Source organism: Saccostrea cucullata, unplaced genomic scaffold, assembly GCF_032062105.1.
Source record: "Saccostrea cucullata isolate Sc308-1 unplaced genomic scaffold, CSIRO_AGI_Scuc_v1 ctg492, whole genome shotgun sequence".
NCBI classification, from domain to species: domain Eukaryota; kingdom Metazoa; phylum Mollusca; class Bivalvia; order Ostreida; family Ostreidae; genus Saccostrea; species Saccostrea cuccullata.
Genome location: NW_026931306.1, coordinates 74,652 through 100,428, shown reverse-complemented (window position 1 = coordinate 100,428; position 25,777 = coordinate 74,652). Strand labels below are relative to the sequence as shown.

The window sequence follows — 25,777 nt, the reverse complement described above, 5'->3', positions numbered from 1 at the left end:
ATCGGACACATACCTTGCTTCGGACAACTTTAGACAATAAACTCTCTTTCAACTTAGGAGTCCCGTGTATTTATTTGTTTCTGTCTTGAAGCTGAAGATTTAAATTTTTTAATGATACAGATTATTATTATCATGTTGTGATAAAAATATTCCAAGAATGGCCTTGAAGTTACGTCATATTTTACATCATCAAAGGGGAATAAACAGAAATTTATGATTTTGCGATTATTAGAGTTATCGTTCTTAAAATTCGACTTCAACGGAACGAGTCAGACTTCAGTGAATAAAGTCAAAGATTGGTAATTTTACATAAATTTTAAAGAAATTTCACTTCAATATTCGTATAATTGTTTTTAGAGCTGGTTTTCACAAGTATGTTCATATCTCCATACATCGGACACAAATTAACTATGCATCGGACACTTTTCGATGCAAAGGTAAGCACTACCATTTTCATACAAAACCCAGCTGACAGCTGTTTTTGGCGGAAAAAGAAAATAAAAACTCTATATTTTCAGTCAAAATACAAGTTATCGATATATGACGTCTGGAATTAGAGTATGATTAACCATGAGAAAAAGGTGCAAATTACCGCATTATAAGCATTTTAAAGCATTTCTAAGGCAGAGTGAGGTCTCTTGAATTGTTCTACACTTTTGCAACGATATCGTCAATTAAATTTAAGTTGAGGGTTATTTCTTAGATAAAAGATGAAAATATATCCATATCAAGGATTTTAAAGCACTGTGATAAAGGTATGCTATTTTTCCGGTCTAAATACTGTCTGTCCGATGCATGGTAAACAATGTCCGATCCATGGTGAATTCTCAGTTATTCCTAAAAACTCGATTTTTGAGGATATTTTCTTAATAAAGGGCATATAACTGTGTCCTAAATTGATATTTTGATCACAAATTAAATGTTAAGCTCCATTTTGATAATTTTCTGTTGGTAGCGATATTGCTAGAACTTGTTGAAGTACAAGGGTGTCCGATGCATGGTGAATTCACCCTATATAATTTTACATTAAATAATAAAATAGGCCTACATGTATATATTTTTTTTAGCTCACCTGAGCCGAAGGCTCAAATGAGCTTTTCTGATCACAATTTGTCCGGCGTCCGTCTGTCTGTCTGTCCGTCTGTCTGTCTGTCCGTCTGTCCGTCTGTCTGTAAACTTTTCACATTTTCGACTTCTTCTCAAGAACCGCTGGGCCAGTTTCAACCAAACTTGCCACAAAGTATCCTTGGGTGAAGGGGATTCAAGTTTGTTCAAATGAAGGGCCACACCCTTATTCAAGGGGAGATAATTGGGAATTAATGAAAATTTAGTGGTATATTTTAAAAATCTTCTTCTCAAGAACCACTGTGCCAGGAAAGATGAAACTTATGGGGAAACATCCTCAGGTAGTGAAGATTCAATTTTGTTCAAATCATGACCCCCGGGGGTAGGGCGGGGCCAAAATGGCCGACCAAAGTTTTACATAGAAATATATAGGAAAATTCTTTAAAAATCTTCTTCTCAAGAATGACAAAGCCATAATTCATCATATTTATATGGGAGCATGCTCATGTAGTGTAGATTCAAGTTTGTTCAAATCATGACCCTACGGGTAAGGGCGGGGCCAAAATGGCCGACCAAGGTTTTACATAGAAATATATAGGAAAATTCTTTAAAAATCTTCTTCTCAAGAATGACAAAGCCATAATTCATCATATTTATATGGAAACATGCTCAGGTAGTGTAGATTCAAGTTTGTTCAAATCATGACCCCTGGGGGTAGGGCGGGGCCAAAATGGCCGACCAAAGTTTTACATAGAAATATATAGGAAAATTCTTTAAAAATCTTCTTCTCAAGAATGACAAAGCCATAATTCATCATATTTATATGGAAGCATGCTCAGGTAGTGTAGATTCAAGTTTATTCAAATCATGACCCCCGGGGTAGGGCGGGGCCAAAATAACCGACCAATGTTTTACATAGAAATATATAGGAAAATTCTTTAAAAATCTTCTTCTCAAGAATGACAAAGCCATAATTCATCATATATATATGGAAGTATGCTCAGGTAGTGTAGATTCAAGTTTGTTCAAATCATGACCCCCGGGGGTAGGGCGGGGCCAAAATGGCCGACCAAAGTTTTACATAGAGATATATAGGAAAATTCTTTAAAAATCTTCTTCTCAAGAATGACAAAGCCATTATTCATCGTATTTATATGGAAGCATGTTCAGGTAGTGTAGATTCAATTTTGTTCAAATCATGACCCCCTGGGGGTAGGGTGGGGCCAAAATGGCCGACCAAAGTTTTACATAGAAATATATAGGAAAATTCTTTAAAAATCTTCTTCTCAATCATTTTCTAAAAAATAGCAAATCCATGATGGGTCATGGGACTACTTTTGGATTTAAACTTTACAATAAAAAGCCATTTTATACTAGTCCTACCCTTGGTGCTCAGGTGAGCGATGTGGCCCATGGGCCTCTTGTCTTATAAACCTGTAGTTTATTTTTAGGAATAAAAAAATCTTCTCCTGACTTCCTTATTTAACAACTCTATTTTTAAAAAAATATATTCTAAACTTCATTTGTGTAAAAATACAGTCTTTGAAAATATTAATTAACTATAATAATCTCCACTTATTAAAAGATTGTAAGAAGAGCTTCTGCGATAGTAATGTGTCCACCGTCCGTCCGTCTGTCTGTAAACAATTTTTCAAAATGCTACTCCTCCTACAGTTTTGGTCTGATTTCAATATAACTTGGCACACAAGTAGACTACACTAAGATACATAAAATTCGGTTTTTGATTTCAATGAATGGTGTTGCCATGGTTACTAAAAATAGAATTTTTTGTGAAATTACTTTAAAATGCTACTCCTTCTACAATTTTGGTCTGATTTCAATATAACTTGCGAACAAGTAGACTACACTAAGATACATAAAATAGTGCATGGGTTTTTGATTTCGATGAACAGTGTTGCTATTGTTGCTAAAAATAGAAATGTCTGTGAAATTCCTTTAAAACGCTACTTCTTCTACAGTTTTTGTCTGATGGCAATGACTTCTTTTCTCATCCTTTGTTATAAGTACAAACCAGAAGAGCTACAGTCTCGACAGAGACTTCTGGTTCAATTCTGATATGATTTGTGCTTTTTCCTAGCCAATGTGCTCAGGTGAGGGCTGTGGCTCCTGGGCCTCTTGTTATCAGGAAGCATCCTCAGGTAGTGTAAATTCAAGTTTGTTCAAATCATAATAAGGTTGGGTGGGGCCACAATGGACCTCCAAAGTTTTACATTGGAATACATGGGAAAAATCTTTAAAAATTTTCTTAAGAACATGATTGATCATTTTTATCAGGAAGCATCCTCAAGTAGTGTTGATTCAATTGTTTTTTCAAATCCTAAACCCTGGGGTAGAGTGGGGCAGAAATGAAAGTTCAAACTAATAGGGAAAAAAGCCACAGTAAGTCAAAGAAATATGTAAGCATTCTTTGCAGATTCAAGTTAATTCAAATCATCCCCCTTTATACCTTTTAGGGGTAGGTTGGGACTGCATGCATTTTAGCTTTTCAAAACTGGATTGATTTTGCTTTTTTCCTAGCCTCAGTGCTCAGTTGTGCAATGTGGCCCATGGGCCTCTTGTTTTAAATCAAGACCCAAGGGGAGGGGGTGGGGAGGGCCACAATATGGGAGGTCATTTTTACAAAGTAGTATGTTGTAAAAAAAAATCTTTAAAAATCTTCTTTTCAAGAATAGCAAATCTATACTGGGATGGTAGCATTTTTCAGTAGTGTAAAAATTAGCCCCCATCCCCCCCAGTAAACTTTTCAATACTGAGCTGATTTGTGTTTTTACCTAGCCTATGTGCTCAAGTGAGCAGTGTGGCGCAGTGGCCTTTGTTATCATTTGTTGTAATATCTCAGACCAAAGCAATTTGAAAATATATTTTGTTTAAATTCTTTTGCATTGTAGATTGATTTGGCAACATTTCTGACACTTACAGAAACTGATTTAAGAGAACTAGGAATAACAACATTTGGTGCAAGAAGGAAAATGCTGCTGGCTATTGCAGGTAATGTCTTTAAACAGTAAAATAAACAGTTGATTGATTGAGCTTTAAAAATGAAGTTATTTTACACGTATCCTTTGACAATCAATATGATATCTATCTATTTTATGACCTTTGAGACTTCCATGCAGTGCTCCAAGTTGTGACTAAAACGGTCACATTTGTGACCAAAGAATTGGTTTTGCAACTAGAAATTAAAACTAAGTCGCATTTTCGCGACTGAGAAAATTTGGGCTGGCAACGTCCATCTATTTATGATCAGGATTGAGATTTACGTTTTCAAGATTCTCTATCAAGACAATGTTTGAAGATATACACTTTAACACACTTTATAAAGCATCGTATGGAATTGGATCACGTAATGTAATGACAGCATGCTGTAATAGTAAAGTTTGATAGAACCAGAAACGTATATACATAACGTCTCGGATGGAATGGCATTCAAGCGTCGTAAACTTTCTAGAGTTTCTCTGACCTGGTTATTAAAGTATTTGGTCAATGGCTTGCATATCACAATTAATTAAGTGTTTTTGCGGCATTGATAATGACTGTATTATGGGTAAGATATTTATTAGTAAGTAAACAGATAAACATGATAAACAATTGGCAAAGTCCTGTCTCAACAACTGTCAAAGTTTTATTTTCTTTTGATTAAACTTTAATTCTAGGATCAGATTAAGTGTGTTCTTCTGTGTACCATACAAGGGGTGGTTGTAATTAATAAAAATATATCCTTCAACTAGCAAAAGATTTCTAGTCACAGTAATCAATAATCTTTGATTTAATAAAAACATAACACATGTGGATGTTAGTTCATTGTTTTAATTGTGTTATTCACATGTTTTCATCATGGCGAGTGAAAAATTTATTAATGGCATCCAGAAATTCTGAAATGGCGACCAAAAAAAGTTTTAGGTCGCCATTTAGCGACCCAAAAGTAAGTGCGACTTGGAGCACTGCCATGAAAACTTTGTTAGGGCCCCGCTTGGCGGGCCCCCTATAGGCGGCTGACCTTCCGTCCGTCTGTCCATCCGAGATCTTTTGTCCTGAGCATATCTTCTCTCTCCTTGGCCCAATCTTTCTCATACTTCACCCACAAAGTGCCTTTGGGTAAAGGGTGACCAGTAACCATCTTTCTAGGTCAAAGGTTAAGATCATAGCAGAATTATATGAAAAATCCTTCTTCGGAGCATAGCTTCTCTCCCCTTCGTCCATTGTGGCTCATACTTCACTCACAGAGTGCCAGTGGTCAATGAATTTGCAGTGACCTTAAGCAAAGTTTCTAGGTCAAGGTAAAAAATTGCCTTTCTGTTTAAATTCTTGTTTAGAGTATATTTTCTCTTTCCTTGGCCTAATCTGGCTCATACTTCACTGACAGAGTGCCTTGGGTAAAGGGTGTGCAGTGACCTTGAACCATGTTTCTAGGTCAAAAGTCAAGGTCATAGCAGAATTACATGAAAAATCCTTTTTCAGAGTGTATCTTCTCTCCCCTTTGTCAGATGTGACTCATACTTCACCCACAGAATGCTTTTTGGTAAAGGATGTGCAATGACCTTGAACCATGTTTCTAGGTCAAAGGTTAAGGTTATAGCAGAATTACATGAAAAATCCTTGTCCATAGCATGTCTTCTCTTGCGTTTGTCCTATGTGTCTTATACTTAACTCACAGAGTGTCAGTGGATGTGCAGTGACCTTGAACAAATTTTCTAGGTTAAGGTGAAAAATTGCCTTTCTGTTTAAAATCTTTGTTCAGTGCATAATTTCTTCATCCCTTAAGTCCACTCAACCTCAAACAAATTGACTGGGTATGGAACATTTGTGATTTTCCTTCCATACTTTGATAGAGGATATGCAACAATTTTCATAGAGGATACATTTCTTAAAGTTTTTTAATTGTATTGTTTTTCAGGGAGTACTTAGTTTTGTCCCCTTTAATCTCAAACACCTTCAAAATAAACCCTTTTCAGCTACCTTACATTTTCATGTTCATTGCTAAAAGTGGGGCCCTTTGAGATGGCCACCATTTCAATGATATCTAGTTAACCCCTTCCATTGCAAAGATTTTCAGCATTTCTAGTCAAATTGATATTAAGATTTCAATGCATTTTTGGGGCATTTCTTGTAATTTTTGTATATACCAATTTATAAATATTCTAAAAGCAGGTATTGCGTAGTTTCTGAAAATGATTATTAAAATATCATTATTTCAGTTGCCCATGGCAACGAAATATACCATAATCATGCTGGAATTTCCATTTATTAAAGAATAAGTTTCATTCTTTTTTTTTTTTTTTTTTTTTTTTTTTTTTTTTTGCGGAGTTAAATATATGAAAAAATATTTTACTGTTGTGTTGAAAATTATGAGCATGTTGTACATTTTTTTTTACAAACCAATTTTAAGTATTTGGAGGGATGGGGTGGGTTGGGAGGTAATCACCAGAATTTAGCATTTTTACATATAACGTGTTACCCCAGCATTGATTTCAATGATTGCAAAATTGTTCAAATAGTGCGCAAAGTTTAACTCAAGCTAGCAAAATACTGGTACAACCAATAAAAAATTTTCTGTATTATATTTTTATTTAATTATTTTCTCTTTCCAGCGATGCAAGATTTATTCTGATATTTCCAGTATTAAAGAAGTTATGAATGTTTTTTAACTATACTCGTTTTACAAGTCAGATGCATAGAAGTGCATATATGCCATGTAAGGGGTTAAAGCCCGGTTATGACCTTTTAGTCCTTCACACTTTTTTTTAGCTCACATGAGCTGAAAGCTCAACTGAGCTTTTCTGATTACCCCATTGTCTGTTGTCCATCTGTCTGTCTAGCTGTTCATCTGTCTGTAAACTTTTCACATTTTCAACTTCTCAAGAACCACTGGTCCAATTTTAACCACTAGTCCAATTTTAACCAGACTTGGTACAAAGCATCACTGTGTGAAGGGGAGTTTAAATTGTTAAAATGAAGGGCCAATTCCTCTTCCAAGGGGACATAATCAACAAAAGACAAAAATAGGGTGAGATCATTAAAAAATCTTCTCAAGAACCACTGGTCCAGAAAAGCTGAAACTTTTATGGGGTAGTGTAGATTTAGAATTTTTCAAACTGCGGGGTAGTGCAGGGCCAGAATAGGGATTCCAAGTTTTACATTGAAATATGGGAAAAATCTTTTTAAAAAATTCTTAAGAACTACTGGGCCAGTGAAATGAATCTTACATGGAAGCATTTTGGGGTTATGTACATTCTAATTTGTTCAAATCTTGACCCCCAAGGGTAGGATTGGGCCACAAAAGGGAAAATCTTCTTCTCAAGAACAATGAGGCAAGAAAACTGACTTACTTGAAAGCATCCTGGGGTGGTATATGTTTTTAGCTGTCCAAATTGACCCCTGGGGGTAAGTTGGGGGTCACAATAGGAATAACAAGGGGGAAATCTAGTAAAGAAGGATATGGAGATAATGAACAGCATTCAATCTCAAAGTCCATAAAACAATATACAATTAATTACCCCTTCTGAGGTCAGCATGGTGAAATAAGGACCCTCGACCTGGCCCATGAGGTGACCTGATCTGACCGAGGCCGCCGAGGTCAGGGCAGGTCATCAAGTGGGCTAGGTCGAGGGTCCTTATTTCACCATGTTGAACTCAAAATGGGTAATCAATTGTTAGCTCACCTGAGCCGAAGGCTCAAGTGAGCTTTTCTGATCACATTTTGTCCGCAGTCCGTCCATCTGTCTATCTAGCTGTCCGTCCGTCTGTCGGTCCGTCCGTCCGTCTGTAAACTTTTCACATTTTCAACTTCTCAAGAACCACTGGGCCAATTTTAACCAAACTTGGTACAAAGCATCCTTGGGTGATGGGGAGTTTAAATTATAAAAATTAAGGGCCAACTCCCTTTCCAAGGGGAGATAATCAAGAAAAGACAAAAATAGGGTGGGGTCATTAAAAAATATTCTTCTCAAGAACCAGTGGGTCAGAGAAGCTGAAACTTATGTGGAAGCATCATGGGGTAGTGTAGAATCTAAATTGTAAAAATCATGACCCCCCCTCCCCCCCCCCCCCCCCCGGGGGTAGGGCAGGGCCACAATAGGGAATCCAAATTTTACACAGAAATATGTAGGGAAATTTTTTAAAAATCTTCTTCTCAAGAACCAGTGGGCCAGGAAAGCTGAAACTAATGTGGAAGCATGCTGGGGTAGTGTAGAATCTAAATTATAAAAATCATGACCCCGGGGGGTAGGGCGGGGCCACAATAGGGAATCCAAGTTTTACATAGAAATCTATACGAAAATTTTTTTTAAATCTTCTTCTGAAGAACCAGTGGGCCAAAAAAGCTGAAACTTATATGGAAGCATCCTGGGGTAGTGTAGAATCTAAATTGTAAAAGTCATGACCCCCGGGGGTAAGGCGGGGCCACAATAGGGAATTTAATTTTCAAATAGAAATACATGTATATAGGAAAAATTTTCTTCTCAAGAACCAGTGGGCCAGGAAAGCTGAAACTTAGGCGGAAGCATCCTGGGGTAGTGTAGATTCTAAATTATCAAAATCAAGATGGTGGTGGGGGGGGGGGACAAGAGATATAAGAATAGGGGAAATCTGGTAAAGAACTGCATCACCAAAGTTACTCTGGTGAGTAATGTGGCCCATGGGCCTCTTCTTTTATTATACTTATATTTTGAATAGTATGAATCTCTATAACCGTTATCAATTCTTTCCTTGATCGGGATTGGGATTCGCTACACTGCGTGTAGTGAAGTTGTTTACATTGAGGTCTGCAAGTTGTGGAAGTTTTTGCATCATGATTTACTGATTAAAACAATATTTGGTTGATAGCGACATACATTGTTTTAACTAGCAATTACTTTTCCTCTACACAGTCAAAATCTAACACAGAATTCAACTCTTTAAAGAGCCACTTCTACGTTACATTAAACTGAAATGTGATTGTATACCAAAATAACAAACAGCCACAATGCAATCAGAGATCGGATCCACCCACCCAAAGGTGTCTTTGCAGGAGACACAAAGTTCCTTAATAGGATGATTCATACAGAAGCATTTAAACATCTTAAAAAATTTCATGTACTCAGTTCAAAAGACAATACAATAGTCATTGTAAACAAGAAAAAGAAACATACAATATGACTGAGTGAAAACATATTTTCTTACATAGGTTTAAAAAGTATACAAATCACTTGTCTGTAGTCAAATACTAACCAGACAGCAAAATGGGAAATTATTATCATGAAAATTGACCTTGTTGACTGCAGACAACTTCTGAACAGTCAACAATTAGGTGTCAAACATACACCATGCTGCATAAAAGTGCCTCTTAACTGCAATGGTGTCAAACAGACATCATATTGCATAAAATGTGCCTCTTAACTGCAGACAACTTTTGACTAGTCATGAGGAAAAACAGATTACCAAACTGAGGGTCGAATTTGTGAGGAATTGTATAAAGAACCAACAGACAACTTCTGGCTTGGTCCCTGCTACACAAGGTGTTTTCAGCCTATTTTGCATAATTTAAATTTGTAAATATAGTATCCTATCCCAGCCGGTCCATAGGAAGGTGTAAATAGTACATTCATTTCTTTGTATTAAGAATAAAAAAGTAAAATATAAGAAATAAACATATTTAAAGTTACATCGGGATATGGCATGATCAAATCTATCGAGTTGCTCTTCAATTGAAATGGAATTTAATCATACCGTATAACGGGTATTTTTTACGTGCTGCTAATTTTTACTAATTTTTATGAGTTTTATAAATCTGTAAAATTTAAATGCATAAAATTTCACAGAAGTTAAAAAAAGAGCTTCCGTAAATTTTCAACATCCTATGTATAAGAGTAATACTATGTAATTGCCATTCAGCTCAGTCCAAGGTCAGTCCAAGGTGGCTGTAAAATTATCTTAATTAACTTGTATAAATTATAACAACGTCGTCAAGCCATCAAATTAATCAATTAATCAGTTAGACCTAACTGGTAACTCTATTATTAGTATATTTTACAAGACATATAATTTCTGATAATGACTTAATAATTACAGGTCTTCAAATTATACCCATGTTTTAAATCTTTGACCATTTTTTCTGTTCGATTGGGTTCAAATAAAAACGGTGACTTTTTAAATTAAATACACTGAAATACATTCAATTAAATCATAATGGTTTTAGTTGTCTCTTTTGTTTCCGGTAAAATCGAGACGAGCATGTGGTGCGCAACAATCATAATACCTAGCAATGTTTGTTAAAAAAGGAATTAATATAGAGCATGTGGTATAATAATATGGTATATATAAAGGTTAATGAACAGACAAATTTTCACAACTGGTTAATAATCACATATTACGGAAAAAATATATAAAGGTTAATGAACAGACAATACAATTTAATAATCAATATTACGGAAAAAATATTTATTTTTTTTAACATGGGATTATCAAACACATTTATTAGCTCTTCTGAGCCAAAGACTCAAAGAGCTAATGCTATGGCCATTTGTGCGGTGTGCGTTAACTTTTTAGAAAATGGGCCATAACTCAAGAACGCCTTGGCCAATCAGTGTCAAATTTGTCACAGGGTATCCTTGGCCCAAGGGCTACCATTTATACTAAAATAAGGGTTAAGACCCTTAAACAAGAGGAGATAATCAGGAAAACAGAACCAAAAGTACTGGTTGCTAAAAAATCTTCTTCTCCAGAACCACCAGGCAGATTTTCACCAAACTTACACACAAGGATCAGAATATGTTGAAGATTAAAAATTGTTCAAGGCATGACCCTGGGGCAAAGGGCGTGGTCTCAAGGTCACTTCAAAGTTGACCTAAATTTACAATTGATAAAAACGTTTATATTTTGCTTACTACAGTCAAACTTGTTTTAAGAGGCCACCTTTGGGAAGTTTGGAAACTGGCCACTTAAGACAGGTGGCCTCTTATTCCAGTTTGCCCTTAGAAAAAGACATTTGGTCCATAAATAAACAACGTTAAGCACTACAGATAAATTAATTAATCAAATAATAAAACAGGTCAATTTCACAAAAGCTTTTTATGTATATATAACAATTAATGCTCATTTCAAAAGAATATTAAATAATTCGAAATTTTTATGGTTTTTTTGTATGTTTCTATTCTTACATATTTTTAAACATTTTGCATTCATCAGTGTGCTTTTGTAACATTGAAATATTAAATAAACTATTTTAATTATCATTTGAAGAAATACATACAGTGCCTGACTATTATCCTTTTTTATAAAGAAAAAAATACACAAACATACAGTTTAATGTTAAATAAAATAAAGCATAGAAATTTAAGTAAGAAAATGTCAATAAAAATTTTACTTTTCATATGTAGTGAACAGTGTAGTCAGCAGTGTATTAACTGATCAGCAGTGTAACCCCCCCCCTCCCCTAATTAATCGGCAATTAATTTACTTGCTGAAGTTTTTAAACATGTTAAAGTCTGGTAAATTTTATTGTTTATAAAGCTGTCAGAATTTCTATGTAACATACACTGACACACAAATAAAATTATCCAGTTGACCAGAGAGGTGTATGGTGTATTTACGCACTTGAAAATCATTCCACAACACAGGTGTCACGTGCAGTAGAGCGTAACTAATCCCTATCGATGGTCTCCTGATAGTGAAATTCACGAGATAATCATGTCATATGAAGCACTTTGTTTTCACAAGAGTAGCAATTAGGGCTTCTACATGGAATCAAAATCTTAAAGGTGTGAATTTCTTCAGCTAGAGGAAAGTATCAACTGCAATAAAATTCTTTTAATTTTTCAATCCGCGATCTTGAAAAATAATAACAAATTGGTCTAACAGGATAATTTTTTTTTTCATAAACACAAACAGATTTCAGCGTATCTAAACGTAATTTGTTTAATTGCTTTAATAGGTTTAATTGACTATCGAGAATATAATTACTCAAATGTCAATAAGACTCTTGGTGGGGATTTGAGTGGCCGCTGGCCGCGTTACACAGGTGGCCGTTTATTCCAGTTAAAATATATAGGAAAAATCGTCGGGGGGAACTGAAAGTGGCCGCTGACCGCGAGTGGCCGTTGATTTTGGGTGGCCGCTAAGACAAGTTTGACTGTATAAGGACTAGGATCATCAAATCTTGTAAGTTGATGCATCTTAAGACTTCACATCATGTTAAATCAAAAGTAGGTCACAGTGACCTACTTTTTAGCTCTTCTGAGCCTAAGGCTCAAAGAGCTAATGCTATGGCCATTTGTGCGGTGTGCGTCGTGCGGTGTGCGGTGTGCGTTAACTTTTTAGAAAATGGGCCATAACTCAAGAACCCCTTGGCCAATCAGTGTCAAATTTGTCACAGGGTATCCTTGGCCCAAGGGCTACCCTTTATACTAAAATAAGGGTTAAGACCCTTAAACAAGGGGAGATAATCAAGAAAACAAAACCAAAAGTACTGGTTGCTAAAAAATCTTCTTCTCCAGAACCACCAGGCAGATTTTCACCAAACTTACATACAAGGATCAGGATATGTTGAAGATTAAAAATTGTTCAAGGCATGACCCTGGGGCAAAGGGCGTGGTCTCAAGGTCACTTCAAAGTTGACCTAAATTTACAAATAATAAAAATGTTTATATTTTGCTTACTATTATGACTAGGATCATCAAATCTTGTAAGTTGATGCATCTCAGGACATCACATCATGTTAACTCAAAAGTAGGTCCCGGTGACCTACTTTTTAAATTTTGTAAGCATTTGTTTTCAAATTGATTTCAAGGCATATTTCAGGCACTTTAAGGCCTATGATCATCAAACTTTGTCAGTTGATGCATCTTGGGTCCTTGAACAACGTCAGCTTAAAAGTAGGTCACCTTGACCTACTTTTTGAATTTTATGACTAATTCTTTTTAAAACATTTAATCCAATTATTTCAGACACTGAGAGGTTTAGAATCATCAAATCTTGTAAATTGATGCATCTTGGGATTTTAAAACATATTTATGAAAAAGTAGGTCATGGTGACCTACTTTTTAAATTTTGTAAGCATTTGTTTTCAAATTGATTTGAAGGCATATTTCGGGCACTTTAAGGCCTATGATCATCAAACTTTGTCAATTGATGCATCTTGGGTCCTTAAACAACGTCAGCTTAAAAGTAGGTCACCATGACCTACTTTTTGAATTTTATGACTAATTCTTTTTAAAAAATTTAATCCCAATTATTTCAGACACTGAGAGGTTTAGAATCATCAAATCTTGTAAATTGATGCATCTTGGGACCTTAAAACATAATTATGAAAAAGTAGGTCACTGTGACCTACTTTTTGAATTTTGCAGGCATTTGTTTATGAATTGTTTAAAAGGCATATTTTGATTACCTTCAAAACCTAGGATCATCAAACTTGGTCAGCAGATGCATCTTGTGACTTTGAAAAATGTCGACCAAAATAAAGGTCACGGTGACCTAGTTTCAACATTTTATGGCTATATTTTAGTATCTTTGGTATTTATTGGCTTAGAATCATCAAACTTTGTGAGTTGATGCGTCTTGGGTTTTCGGAGAGTGACGACCAAAAAGTAGGTCATGGTGACGTACTTTTGACATTTTATGGCTTTATTTAAGTATCTACGGTACTTATTGGCTTAGAATCATCAAACTTTATAAGTTGATGAATCTTGGGTTTTCCGAGAATGATGTCCAAAAAGTAGGTCACTGTGACCTACTTTCGACATTTTATGGCTTTATTTAAGTATCTTAGGTATTTATTGGCTTAGAATCATCAAACTTTGTGAGTTGATGCGTCTTGGGTTTTCGGAGAGTGACGACCAAAAAGTAGGTCAAGGTGACCTATTTTTGACATTTTATGGCTTTATTTAAGTATCTACAGTACTTATTGGCTTAGAATCATCAAACTTTATAAGTTGATGAATCTTGGGTTTTCCGAGAATGATGTCCAAAAAGTAGGTCACTGTGACCTACTTTCGACATTTTATGGCTTTATTTAAGTATCTTAGGTATTTATTGGCTTAGAATCATCAAACTTTGTGAGTTGATGCGTCTTAGGTTTTCGGAGAGTGACGACCAAAAAGTAGGTCATGGTGACCTACTTTAAACATTTTATGGCTTTATTTAAGTATCTACGGTACTTATTGGCTTAGAATCATCAAACTTTGTAAGTTGAGGCATCTTTGGGTTTTGGGAGAATGATGTCCAAAAAGTAGGTCACGGTGACCTAATTTTTGGACATTTCAGGCTTTCTTTAAGTATCTACGGTACTAACTGGTTTAACTTTGTTTGTTGATGCATCTTTGGTTTTTAGAGATTGTCGACCAAAAAGTAGGTCATGGTGACCTACTTTTTGGTCGACAATCTCTAGGACTTATTGGCTTAGAATCATCAAACTTTGTTAGTTGATGTATCTTAGGTTTTCATAGAATGTAGACAAAAAAGTAGGTCACAGTGACCTACTTTTAAAAATCTCAAATACTTATTGGCTTAGAATCTTCAATCTTTGTTTATTAATGCATCTTGAATCTTCAGAAAACTTCAATCTTAATATAGGTCACTGTAATGTACTTATGGTTTTTTATAGCTTTATTATAAAAAATATTTTCAGTCCTAATTGGCTAAGAATCATCAAACTTTGTCAGTTGATGCAACTTGGGTCTTAGGATACTCAGGGTTAGAGGCTTCAAATAGAAGTGATAGATTGTACAATTTATCAGAAGAGCGATTCAAGGCCCTTGGGCCTCTTGTTTAATTTTGCGGGCATTTGTTTTCAAATTGATTTGAAGGCATATTTTGGACACTTTAAGGCCTATGATCATCAAACTTTGTTAGTTGATGCATCTTGGGTCCTTGAACAACGTCAACTTAAAAGTAGGTCACCTTGACCTACTTTTTGAACTTTATGACTTATCCTTTTTAAAACATTTAATCCCATCATTGCAGACACTGAGAGGGTTAGAATCATCAAATCTTGTAAATTGCTGCATCTTGGGACCTTAAAACATATTTGTGACAAAGTAGATCACTGTGACCTACTTTTTGAATTTTGCAGGCATATATTTAAGTATTTTTGGTATTTATTGGCTAAGAATCATCAAACTTTGTGAGTTGATGCATCTTGGGTTTTCGGAGAGTGACGACCAAAAAGTAGGTCACGGTGACCTACTTTTGACATTGCTTGGGACCTTAAAACATATTTATGAAAAAGTAGGTCACTGTGACCTACTTTTTGAATTTTGCAGGCATATGTTTTCATATTGTTTAAAAGGCATATTTTGATTACCTTCAGACCTACGATCATCAAACTTGGTCAGCAGATGCATCTTGGGACTTTGAAAAATGTTCACTAAAATGTAGGTCATGGTGACCTACTTTTGACATATTATGGCTTTATTTAAGTATCTTTGGTATTTATTGGCTAAGAATCATCAAACTTTGTGAGTCGATGCATCTTGGGTTTTTGGAGAGTGACGACCAAAAAATAGGTCACGATGACCTACTTTCGACATTTTATAGCTTTATTCAAGTATCTTAGGTATTTATAAGCTTAGAATCATCAAACTTTGTGAGTTGATGCATCTTGGGTTTTCGGAGAGTGACGACCAAAAAGTAGGTCATGGTGACCTATTTTTGACATTTTATAGCTTTATTTAAGCATCTTAGGTATTAATAAGCTTAGAATCATCAAACTTTGTGAGTTGATGCATCTTGGGTTTTCGGAGAGTGACGACCAAAAAGTAGGTCACGGTGACCTACTTTTGACATTTTATGGCTTTATTTAAGGATCTCTGGTACTTATTGGCTTAGAATCATCAAACTTTGTCAGTTGATGCATCTTGGGTTTTCAGAGAATGTCAACCAAAAAGTAGGTCATGGTGACCTACTTTTGAATATCTCAGATACATATTGGCTGAGAATCATCAAACTTTGTCAGTTGATGTATTTTGGGCTTTCGAAAATCGCCTACTAAAAATTAGGTCACAGTGACCTACTTTTCACATTTTATGGCTATAATTAAGTATCTCCAGTACTTTTTGGCTTGGAATAATCAAACTTTGTCAGTTGATGCATTTTGGTTTTTCCAAGAATGTAGATGAAAAAGTAGGTCAAGGTGACTTACTTTTGAATATCTCACATACTTATTGGCTTAGAATCTTCAATCTTTGTCTATTAATGCATCTTGAGTTGGAATTTTGCAGGCATATGTTTTCATATTGTTTAAAAGGCATATTTTGATTACCTTCAGACCTACGATCATCAAACCTGGTCAGCAGATGCATCTTGGGACTTTGAAAAATGGTGACTAAAATGTAGGTCACAGTGACCTACTTTTGACATTTTATGGCTTTATTTAAGTATCTTTGGTATTTATTGGCTAAGAATCATCAAACTTTGTGAGTTGATGCATCTTGAATTTTCGGAGAGTGACGACCAAAAATTAGGTCACGGTGGCCTACTTTTGACATTGTATGGGACCTTAAAACATATTTATGAAAAAGTAGGTCACTGTGACCTACTTTTTGAATTTTGCAGGCATATGTTTTCATATTGTTTAAAAGGCATATTTTGATTACCTTCAGACCTACGATCATCAAACTTGGTCAGCAGATGCATCTTGGGACTTTGAAAAATGTTCACTAAAATGTAGGTCATGGTGACCTACTTTTGACATTTTATGGCTTTATTTAAGTATCTTTGGTATTTATTGGCTAAGAATCATCAAACTTTGTGAGTTGATGCATCTTGGGTTTTTGGAGAGTGACGACCAAAAAGTAGGCCATGGTGACCTATTTTTGACATTTTATAGCTTTATTTAAGCATCTTAGGTATTAAGAGTCATTCTCTGTAAGCATCAAAATGGGCTGGAAATTGATTTTCACAGATTTTGATGAAACTTGGTGAAATAACTACATTATAAGCCCGATTTACAAAAATATTATTGAAAGTGACCAACTGGTCTTGTTTCCATGGCAACCAGGTTACCTGTTTTTGCACAAGGGTGGAAAATACCTAAAATGATATTTCTTCTCATTAATGTCCATTTAATTAGTAAAGGTGATTATTATGAATTTTTTCCATTGAAATAATTTGTTATTTGTATTTTCTAAACAAAAAAGTCGAAAAAAAATTTTTGGACATGCCGTTAGATGCAAAATAACATAGAAAATTGCTTTAAAAAAGGGGGGTTGAACATAACAATGTACACAAAAAACGCAGGCACTGGTTGAATATTCTGATGCTCTGAATTTCACCTTATACATTAATGAAGAACATATGAAAAAACTGGAGAGGTATTATTTACTTTAAAAAAATAAATTGATGGTAAAGTTTGTAAAAAGCTCTAAATTTACACACATTTTAGTCAAGAGTTATTTCCCCTTTCGGAAATCTTTTGCCTCAATCAATGAAAAATGAAAGTGAAAGTAAACAGCAGAAAACGACTTTGAGGAGTAAATACTGTCTGTTTTGGATATTTTCAGGGGTTTTAATCCAATTTGTGAAATATTTAACATTACCAATAGTTAAAATGTTAAATGATTGTTCAGGCTTTACTGTGTCTGAGAGATATACATGTTTGTGTAGGCCTATAAGATGTGAATGTGATAAACTTAAAAATGGATTGCATCCTATTACATTCCTGCCTATGTGACAAGTGCTGCATCATTGAAAAAAAGTACAAAGTAACGTCAGTTAAATGGACTTCAAAGCTAAGGATGGGATAATAAGGTTGTGATGAAGTAATATACATGCATGATGACAATAAGAACATCACTAGGCAAGTACAATGAAATATTTACCTTGTACATTGAAAGTTGCACATATTTTGTATGAGTTTATTAATAATATGGTATGACTATTTATTGTAAAAATAACATTTAATTACCCAAAGCATAAATAATGACATGAATCTAATTATATCAATAATTTATAGTTTAGGCAAATTATCAATGTTATTAAAATCAGTTGTTCATGAAAATTATATAAACCATCTGTTGATAAAAATTATACCTTATAATTCCTATTACCGTGGTAACAGCCCCGGGCACTCAGAAAATTGCGAAGAGGGCGTTATGTTGATATTCTCTTTATAATATTTAATGTCAATTTTTAACTTAAAAAATTTTAAAGAAACACTAAAATAATGTCTAACTTTACTTTAAGTGAAGATATTCTACCCAGAGTATGCTATATGATTCATTTTCCACCGAGATATTGGATAATAGACAAGTTACATTTTCACTTTCTTCAAATTTTGGTATACTTTTGATACGATTCTAGATGATTTTGATCACTGTACAGGGGGCTCTTTTGCCATGCAAGGTATTTCATCATTTTTTGAAAGAATTAATTTCATTTATTTATCATTTTTTAAAATTAATTATTTTTTTTCATCTTACATGTTGACCTTATGAAATCACATCACTTAACTAAACACGTAACAAAACTGCAATTTTTCAATTTCTGCAGGGCTGAAATTTGTTGATGCAAATTTTTTTTGAATGGGGATCGATGATCGTGGGTGAATGTGCCCTTTCATTTGGGAACTTGAAGTTATTGCAAAAAATTGAAAGAACTTAGAAATTTATCTCTTTAATGTCAGATTATTTTATTGCAACAAAGAAAAAATAAATTATTTAATTATTAAGATTTTTTGTCATAGCAAACTCTGTCATACTTACTTTACTGAAACAATATGTAATGATGGAATACATTAAGGTTTATAGGGAAATATGGCAATTTTCAGTGGAGAGGAGTTCCTTTTACGTACATGCAGAAATTGGGGATATTAAAATGGTCGTTGTTGAAATCATAGATATATGTGCCCAAATCTTTTTCTCTCTGAGAGAAAAAATATTTTATTTGATTTAGTCATATTTTATGAGGACATCTCAGTATTCCATTTATCACATACTTTATTTTCTGGAAAATATTTTTAAGAAGCTTTCCAAATAGCTTTAGATAAAAATAAGTTATTAAAAAAATATTAATACATGTACAAATAAATCATGCCCCACTTTTTTAAACATATTGGAGGAGGGGTGGTAACATTTTATTGCCCCCCTCACTTTAACCGCTCAGAAAACTATTTCAGATACTGTAATTATATTTTTCCTTTCATATATAGATGTATACTTAAGAATTTAACACTCTCTACACTGCACACTAAAGGATTCTGATTCTATGGTATTTTTTGCAGTAAGAGTGATCTGCCCTTAGATCTTACTTCTAAAAATTAGAAATTCACAGTATATTACACAATTTGTAATGAATTCAAGTATTCTCAACATTTTAATGAGCCAAGATAAATTAAATGAACATGTAATTTACATACTAGTGTTTTCTCTATGAAAGTATACAGCAGTGATTTCTATCTTTCTTTCTAACACTTATACTGTATTGTGTTTGATTATTTTTCCAGGGGGTAAATGCCACAAACCATATAGTAAAAATCATATAAATAAGCTCAATATTAACACCTTTATAGAATATATTTTTCTCAATGTCCAAAAAACATTTTGTACTGGTGTAGAGAGGGTCCTTAAGATAATATTACACTAGCTCACTTTGAATCAAAATGAGGTTCTCTGTTGATTTAATTTTAAAAGCTTATAGGGAGTTCACTCCCAGGGGCATAGCCCCTACGGACAGTGTTTTGGACCTTTTTTTGTATTATTATATGCTTTCCACCTAATTGTACTTTCCCTAATACTTATTTTAACCTTGGTGCCTTAATGAGAAAGAACAAAATCACAAAATCTTTAAATTACATACTGAATTTTGATTGTCATTCTTAATGTATATGAAAAGACACTTATCTCTGCTGGAATAACTTCAGCGAAATTTTTTATGTATGGTACGGACAGACTCACAGATAAACAGGAAGTTTATATCAGATTTAAACTCAAATGTTACCCACCATGCATATGGCATGCCTTAGCAAATACTGTGCTAAAATTTCAAGCATCTTCAATGAATAGTTGCTGAGAAAACTGCAACCAAACATTTGCTACGTACAGACACACAGGCAGCCAGCCAGATGGACGAACTGACACACAAAAGTAAATTAGTATACCCCCCCCCCCTCCTTCGCAGTGGTGGTATAATGATTCCTTACGAAAGGAACAGCAAAAGATCATTTCAACAACGGCAAAAACAAGTTGAATCGAGGACGATAGAGGGGGGGGGGACACTCTTGACTATGTGCTTGTCCTACTTAAAAGTAAGAAGTGCATGTACATGCTAAAACATGTGTATATATGTTTCAATTGATAAAGCAAGTTGCTTCCAAAAGATCGGTCATGATTTTATGTAGGTATTTATTGTTTCCATGGAAACAAATCCTGCTGCACTAATTCAGATATATGTGATCAGTTTAAGTTTGAGTCCATCTGTTTTTGTCCCGGTAAATAAATCAATTAGAAGTATAATCAAACATTGGTGGCAGTGCCTTGAGATTTGTATACTGGTACATCAATAACTAGATATCATTGAGATAGTGGCCATTTCAAAGGGCACCGCTTTCAACAATGAACATGAAAATGTAAGGTAATTTAAAAGGGTTTATTTTGAAGAAGAACATTTGTGTAACACATTAAAAGCCATTTAGTGCGACTTCACGGATATTGCGAATTTACAGATATATATCGAAGTTATCTTGTATCCTCAGTTATATGAATTTACTGGAAATAAAGGGAAAAAATTATACACCGAACAAAGATTTAAATAGAGAGGCTAATTCTGACCATGACCTAGAAACTTCGACCAAGGTCACTGCACATCCATTAATCAGTGGAACTCTGTGAGTGAAGCAAAAGCCAGACTGGGCCAAGGAGAGAGAAGATATGCTCCGGACAAGGATTTTTCATTAAATTCTGCTATGACCTTGACCTTTGACCTAGAAACATGGTTCAAGGTCACTGCACACCAGTTTCCCAAAGGCACTCTGTAGGTGAAGTATGAGCCAGATTGGGCCAAGGAGAGAGAAGATATGCTCCGGACAGGAGATCTCAGACGGAAGGACAGATTGATCACTATAGGGCGCCCGCCAAGCGGGGCCCTAGTTATTTGGATAATTCTTTAATTATTAGCAATTGGTTACCATAGCAACTGTTTTCTTTTAAAATTATAAATTTCTATTTTTATGTAAGTGAAATGACAAGGTTTTTATAGAACTGAAGAAGATAAAATCGTGCAATAAAGAAGATTTTCTATATTAAACATATCAATGAAAATGATTTTCCTGAACTATTGGCTGCCATAGCAAGTTAGCAACCATTTCGTTAAATAAATTATGAATTAATATTTTGATATTTAGTGAAATACAATTAAATTCAATTTATTTTTTTGAAAAAGAAAAAAAAAACATGAATGGAGCTTTCATATTATCCGTTGTATACTTGTCAGTATCACAAAAATTGTGATAGCAACCATTACAAGGAAGTGTTCAAAAACTATTGGGTTACCATAGCAACGTGATTTTAGACGCTTGAATTTTTATTTTTTTTTTTTTTTTAATGAAGATAAGTGAAATAACAAATATAATATGTGTTGTTTATTTAACTGAAGAAATTAAATCATGCAGTGAGGCCACAGATTCTGGATAATGATAACGTCAATAGCTAAAAAGGCTATCGTGATTTTTCCTGACTTTTTGGTTGCTATAGTAACACATTATTTTTGTTTAATTTATGAACTTGCATTCATATTGTAATATTTTAAAATTATGAGGTTTAGTAGTGTGATTTGTTTTACTTTTGATTTTTTTAAAAGCTATAATGTACAAATGGGAGCCAAATGTTGAATCTACAAATTAATCCAAAATCTCTATAGCAACCATTTTCGTTTTCGTTTTATTTTATTTTAAGAAATAAAACCTCTCTAGAAATTTTATATTTTGTTAAGTAAGGAATGACCTTTTCAGTGATGGTAGTTGTTTGTTATGGATTGCCCTTGTTTTCTTGCTACTATGCTTAGAAAATGACAAAATTGGCATTTTTTCAAAATTGTTAAAATTTGAGAAATTCACACTTTTCACTGAAAGACAACTCTTTTATGACCAACTACTGAATAATTTCATCAGTTGTGGTAGTTACTCCAACAAATAGTCTATCAGAGTAGGCAACAATTAAATCTGTAAATAATATACAGAAAATAGAAATTTATGATGAAGATGGTATACTTTCAGTAGGTTGCTCTGTATTTTTGGCCTCAAAATGGTGGTTTTGGTTACCATGGCAACCGGGACTCAAATTAAAAAATTAACCCCAAAAATGTTCCATACATGGTGTTTCTACATTGCATGCAAAAAATCAGCAAAATCTGTGATGTACCATTTCCAACTTTTTTCTGAATTCTTTGATTCTTACAGAGAATGACTCTTAATAAGCTTAGAATCATCAAACTTAGTGAGTTGATGCTTCTTGGGTTTTCGGAGAGTGACGACCAAAAAGTAGGTCACGGTGACCTACTTTTGACATTTTATGGCTTTATTTAAGGATCTCTGGTACTTATTGGCTTAGAATCATCAAACTTTGTCAGTTGATGTATTTTGGGCTTTCGAAAATCGCCTACTAAAAATTAGGTCACAGTGACCTACTTTTCACATTTTATGGCTATAATTAAGTATCTCCAGTACTTTTTGGCTTGGAATAATCAAACTTTGTCAGTTGATGCATTTTGGTTTTTCCAAGAATGTAAACGAAAAAGTAGGTCAAGGTGACTTACTTTTGAATATCTCACATACTTATTGGCTTAGAATCTTCAATCTTTGTCTATTAATGCATCTTGAGTCCTCAGAAAACTTCAATCTTAAAGTAAGTCATTGTGACCTACTTATGGTTTTTTTTTAATAGCTTTATTAAAATATCTTCAGTTATAATTGGCTAAGAATCATCAAACTTTGTCAGTTGATGCAACTTGGCTCTTAGAATACTTAGGGTTAGAGGCTTCAAATAGAAATGATAGGTTGTACAATTTATCAGAAGAGTGATTCAAGGCCCCTGGGCCTCTTGTTTGTATATATTTATATTTACAATGTATCCTGAGTATCACAAGCTACCTAACGATACGATACATATGCATTTTATTTCGGGTGTTAATAATTGTCCCCCAGTGAACCCCCCTTCATGTCTCAGCCCTGGACCTACTGGGGGCAGGCGCTAAGACTAAGCTTAGTCAAGCTAAGACCCTGCATTTACCCACAGTAATCGCTAACACTATATTTTTGAGCTCACCTTGTCATTCATTTTGTAAATGCTGTGTGAAATTGGGTCCTGAATCAAGTTAAGATCGTTGGTTTCTGATTGCACATGGTGAAAATGAAGGTGTTTGCCAAGGAAACTGGAAGTGCACGGCACCTCGATTTACCCAAATGGACTAAAATGGAACCCAAATGGAAACACAATGGAATATTAAAAATATATTGTTCATTATTAAAAATAATAAATTGAATTTATTAATTATTTATTTCCAGCATTGTATTTTGATATACGAATTATTTTTGTAGTTTTCTGTATATCGGCAAAATTATTGGGATAGATGGGGGCATGTCTCTCCAGTCCTACCCTCTGTCCACCAACCTAAACCCCCACCCACCCCGCTCGGTTCCGACAGCCATGGAAACTGTTTACATGTACCGTTACTTCAATTTTGTAATCAGTGATGTGCAAAATTTATGACAAACAGAAAAAAAATATATTTTTAAAATCACTTAAAATTTAAGAAATTAATAATATTAAAAATTCTTTTAGTTGAATTTCTTCAATATTTTAGATAAGTTACAACTTGAAAATACCATAATAGATATATTGAATATTCCATTTGGGTCCATTTGATTTCCATTTGGGTCCATTAATCTGTTCCATTTGGGTCCATTTGTTATGCTCTCCAAACGGAATTTGGGAACATATTGTTTTTACTCGGTTTCTTATTATTATTATGTCGCCCCGAACGAAGTCGGGTGACATATTGCGATTGTACGCATGTTTTTGTTCTACGGGGGCTGTTTCTCAGAGATGGCAGGGACAATCTTCCTGAAACTTTCCTCAAAGGAGGATCACTGGTTTTAGTTGTGTTGTGTGGTCATTCAGTTTCAAAATTGGTACCGTTGCCATGAAAACTTGCAAAAAATGATGAATTTTGTCCGTAAGTGTTCTCTCTGGTCCCTTGAACATTCTTCATGAAATTTTATTTATGTAATGATTAGTATCTTTAATTGTGTGTGTTACATTTAAAAATGCACGTTCGCTCACGTGCAATGCGAAAATTTGCAATATACTTGGTATACTTTAGTAGGAAAAACGTTGTTAAAGTCTAAGATGCATAGAGTTTGCCTTATTTAATGAAGCTAAGAGGAAATGTGGCACAAAAGAAGTTGAGAGCATTTGGGGAACATCTGTAATGGTTCCCGTTACAATCAGCCCTAGTTTCCATTTGGGTAAATCGACGCACCAATACATTGCATACATTTATATTTTTGATCAGATTTTAAAGAATCTTTTCACTGAAAACTCCTAGAATTATTGTTTTTAGATTATTTTAATACGAATGACCATTTAAAACGGCTTAAGAATTATTTTCCATTTAGTTTTTGTTTTACGACTTATGCGCAGAAGGCACAAATTTTTTAACCAGCGACCTACCTTAATGACAACATCCGTTAAGGTAGGGGGTTCAGGTATACATTTTCGATGAGATATATTCAAATAAATATATTCTAGCACAAACATGGACACAATAAGAAATATAAAAAACTTTTCTTGGTGAAAAAATTTCGAGTAGAACTGAAGTTATGAAATTATCAATCTTGTTAGTTCTGCTCTTTTATGTAAGAAAATTTAACTATATAAGAGTACTAAATGATGGCACATTAAGGGGAGAAAAATCCATTAAATCTAGGTAATTTTTAGCTCACCTGAGCCAAAGGGGTAGGGTGGGGCCACAATAGCCGATCAAAGTTTTATGTAGGAATATATAGGAAAAATCTTTTAAAACCCTCTTCTCAAGAACCACTGGGCCAGGAAAGATGAAACTCATGCAGAATCATTCTCAGGTAGTGTAGATTCAAATTTGTTCAAATCATGACCCCGGCGGGGTAGGGTGGGGCCAAAATGGCTGATCAAAGTTTCACTTAGGAGTAGATAGGAAAAATCATTAAAAATCTTCTTCTCAAGAACCACTGGGCCAGGAAAGATGAAGTTCATGTGGAATCATCCTCAGGTAGTGTAGATTCAAGTTTGTTCAAATCATGACCCCCGGGGAGCAGGTGGGGACACAATGGCCAATCAAAGTTTTACATAGGAGTATATAGGGAAAATTTGTAAAAATCTTCTTCACAAGAACCACTCGGCCAAGAAAAATGAATCTCATGTGGAAGCATCCTCAGATAGTGTAGATTCAATTTTGTTCAAATCATGACCCCCAGGGGTAGGGCGGGGCCACAATGGCCAATCAAAGTTTTACATAGGATTATATGATATCTAGGGAAAATATCTAAAAATTGTCTTCTCAAGTACTAAAGCAGTGATTAGTGATGTTTATGTGGAATCATTCTCAGGTAGTGTATATTCTAGTTTCTTCAAATTATAACCCCCAGAGATAGGGTGGGGTCACAATGGGGAATCCAAGTTTTACATTAAAATATATTTAAGAAAATCTTCTTCTCAAGAATCACTGGGCCAGGAAAGATGAAACTCAAGTG

General features: G+C 34.4%; 1 protein-coding gene and 1 long non-coding RNA gene across 2 annotated transcripts in view; one reads left to right on the top strand and one right to left on the bottom strand.

The window, feature by feature from the left end:
- LOC134232130 (protein bicaudal C homolog 1-like) overlaps positions 1-25,777 on the top strand; it is a 262,980-nt gene that overhangs the window by 234,498 nt on the left and 2,705 nt on the right. The window contains exon 19 of the mRNA XM_062714082.1: positions 3,975-4,074. Coding sequence (XP_062570066.1) covers positions 3,975-4,074 — 100 coding nt within the window. The remainder of the gene's footprint in view (positions 1-3,974; positions 4,075-25,777) is intronic.
- Positions 12,580-15,394, bottom strand: LOC134232134 (uncharacterized). The gene is made up of 3 exons (XR_009984715.1): positions 15,264-15,394; positions 14,535-15,073; positions 12,580-14,421 (listed from the first exon to the last, which is right to left on the bottom strand). It is a non-coding gene; the product is annotated as an uncharacterized LOC134232134 (long non-coding RNA).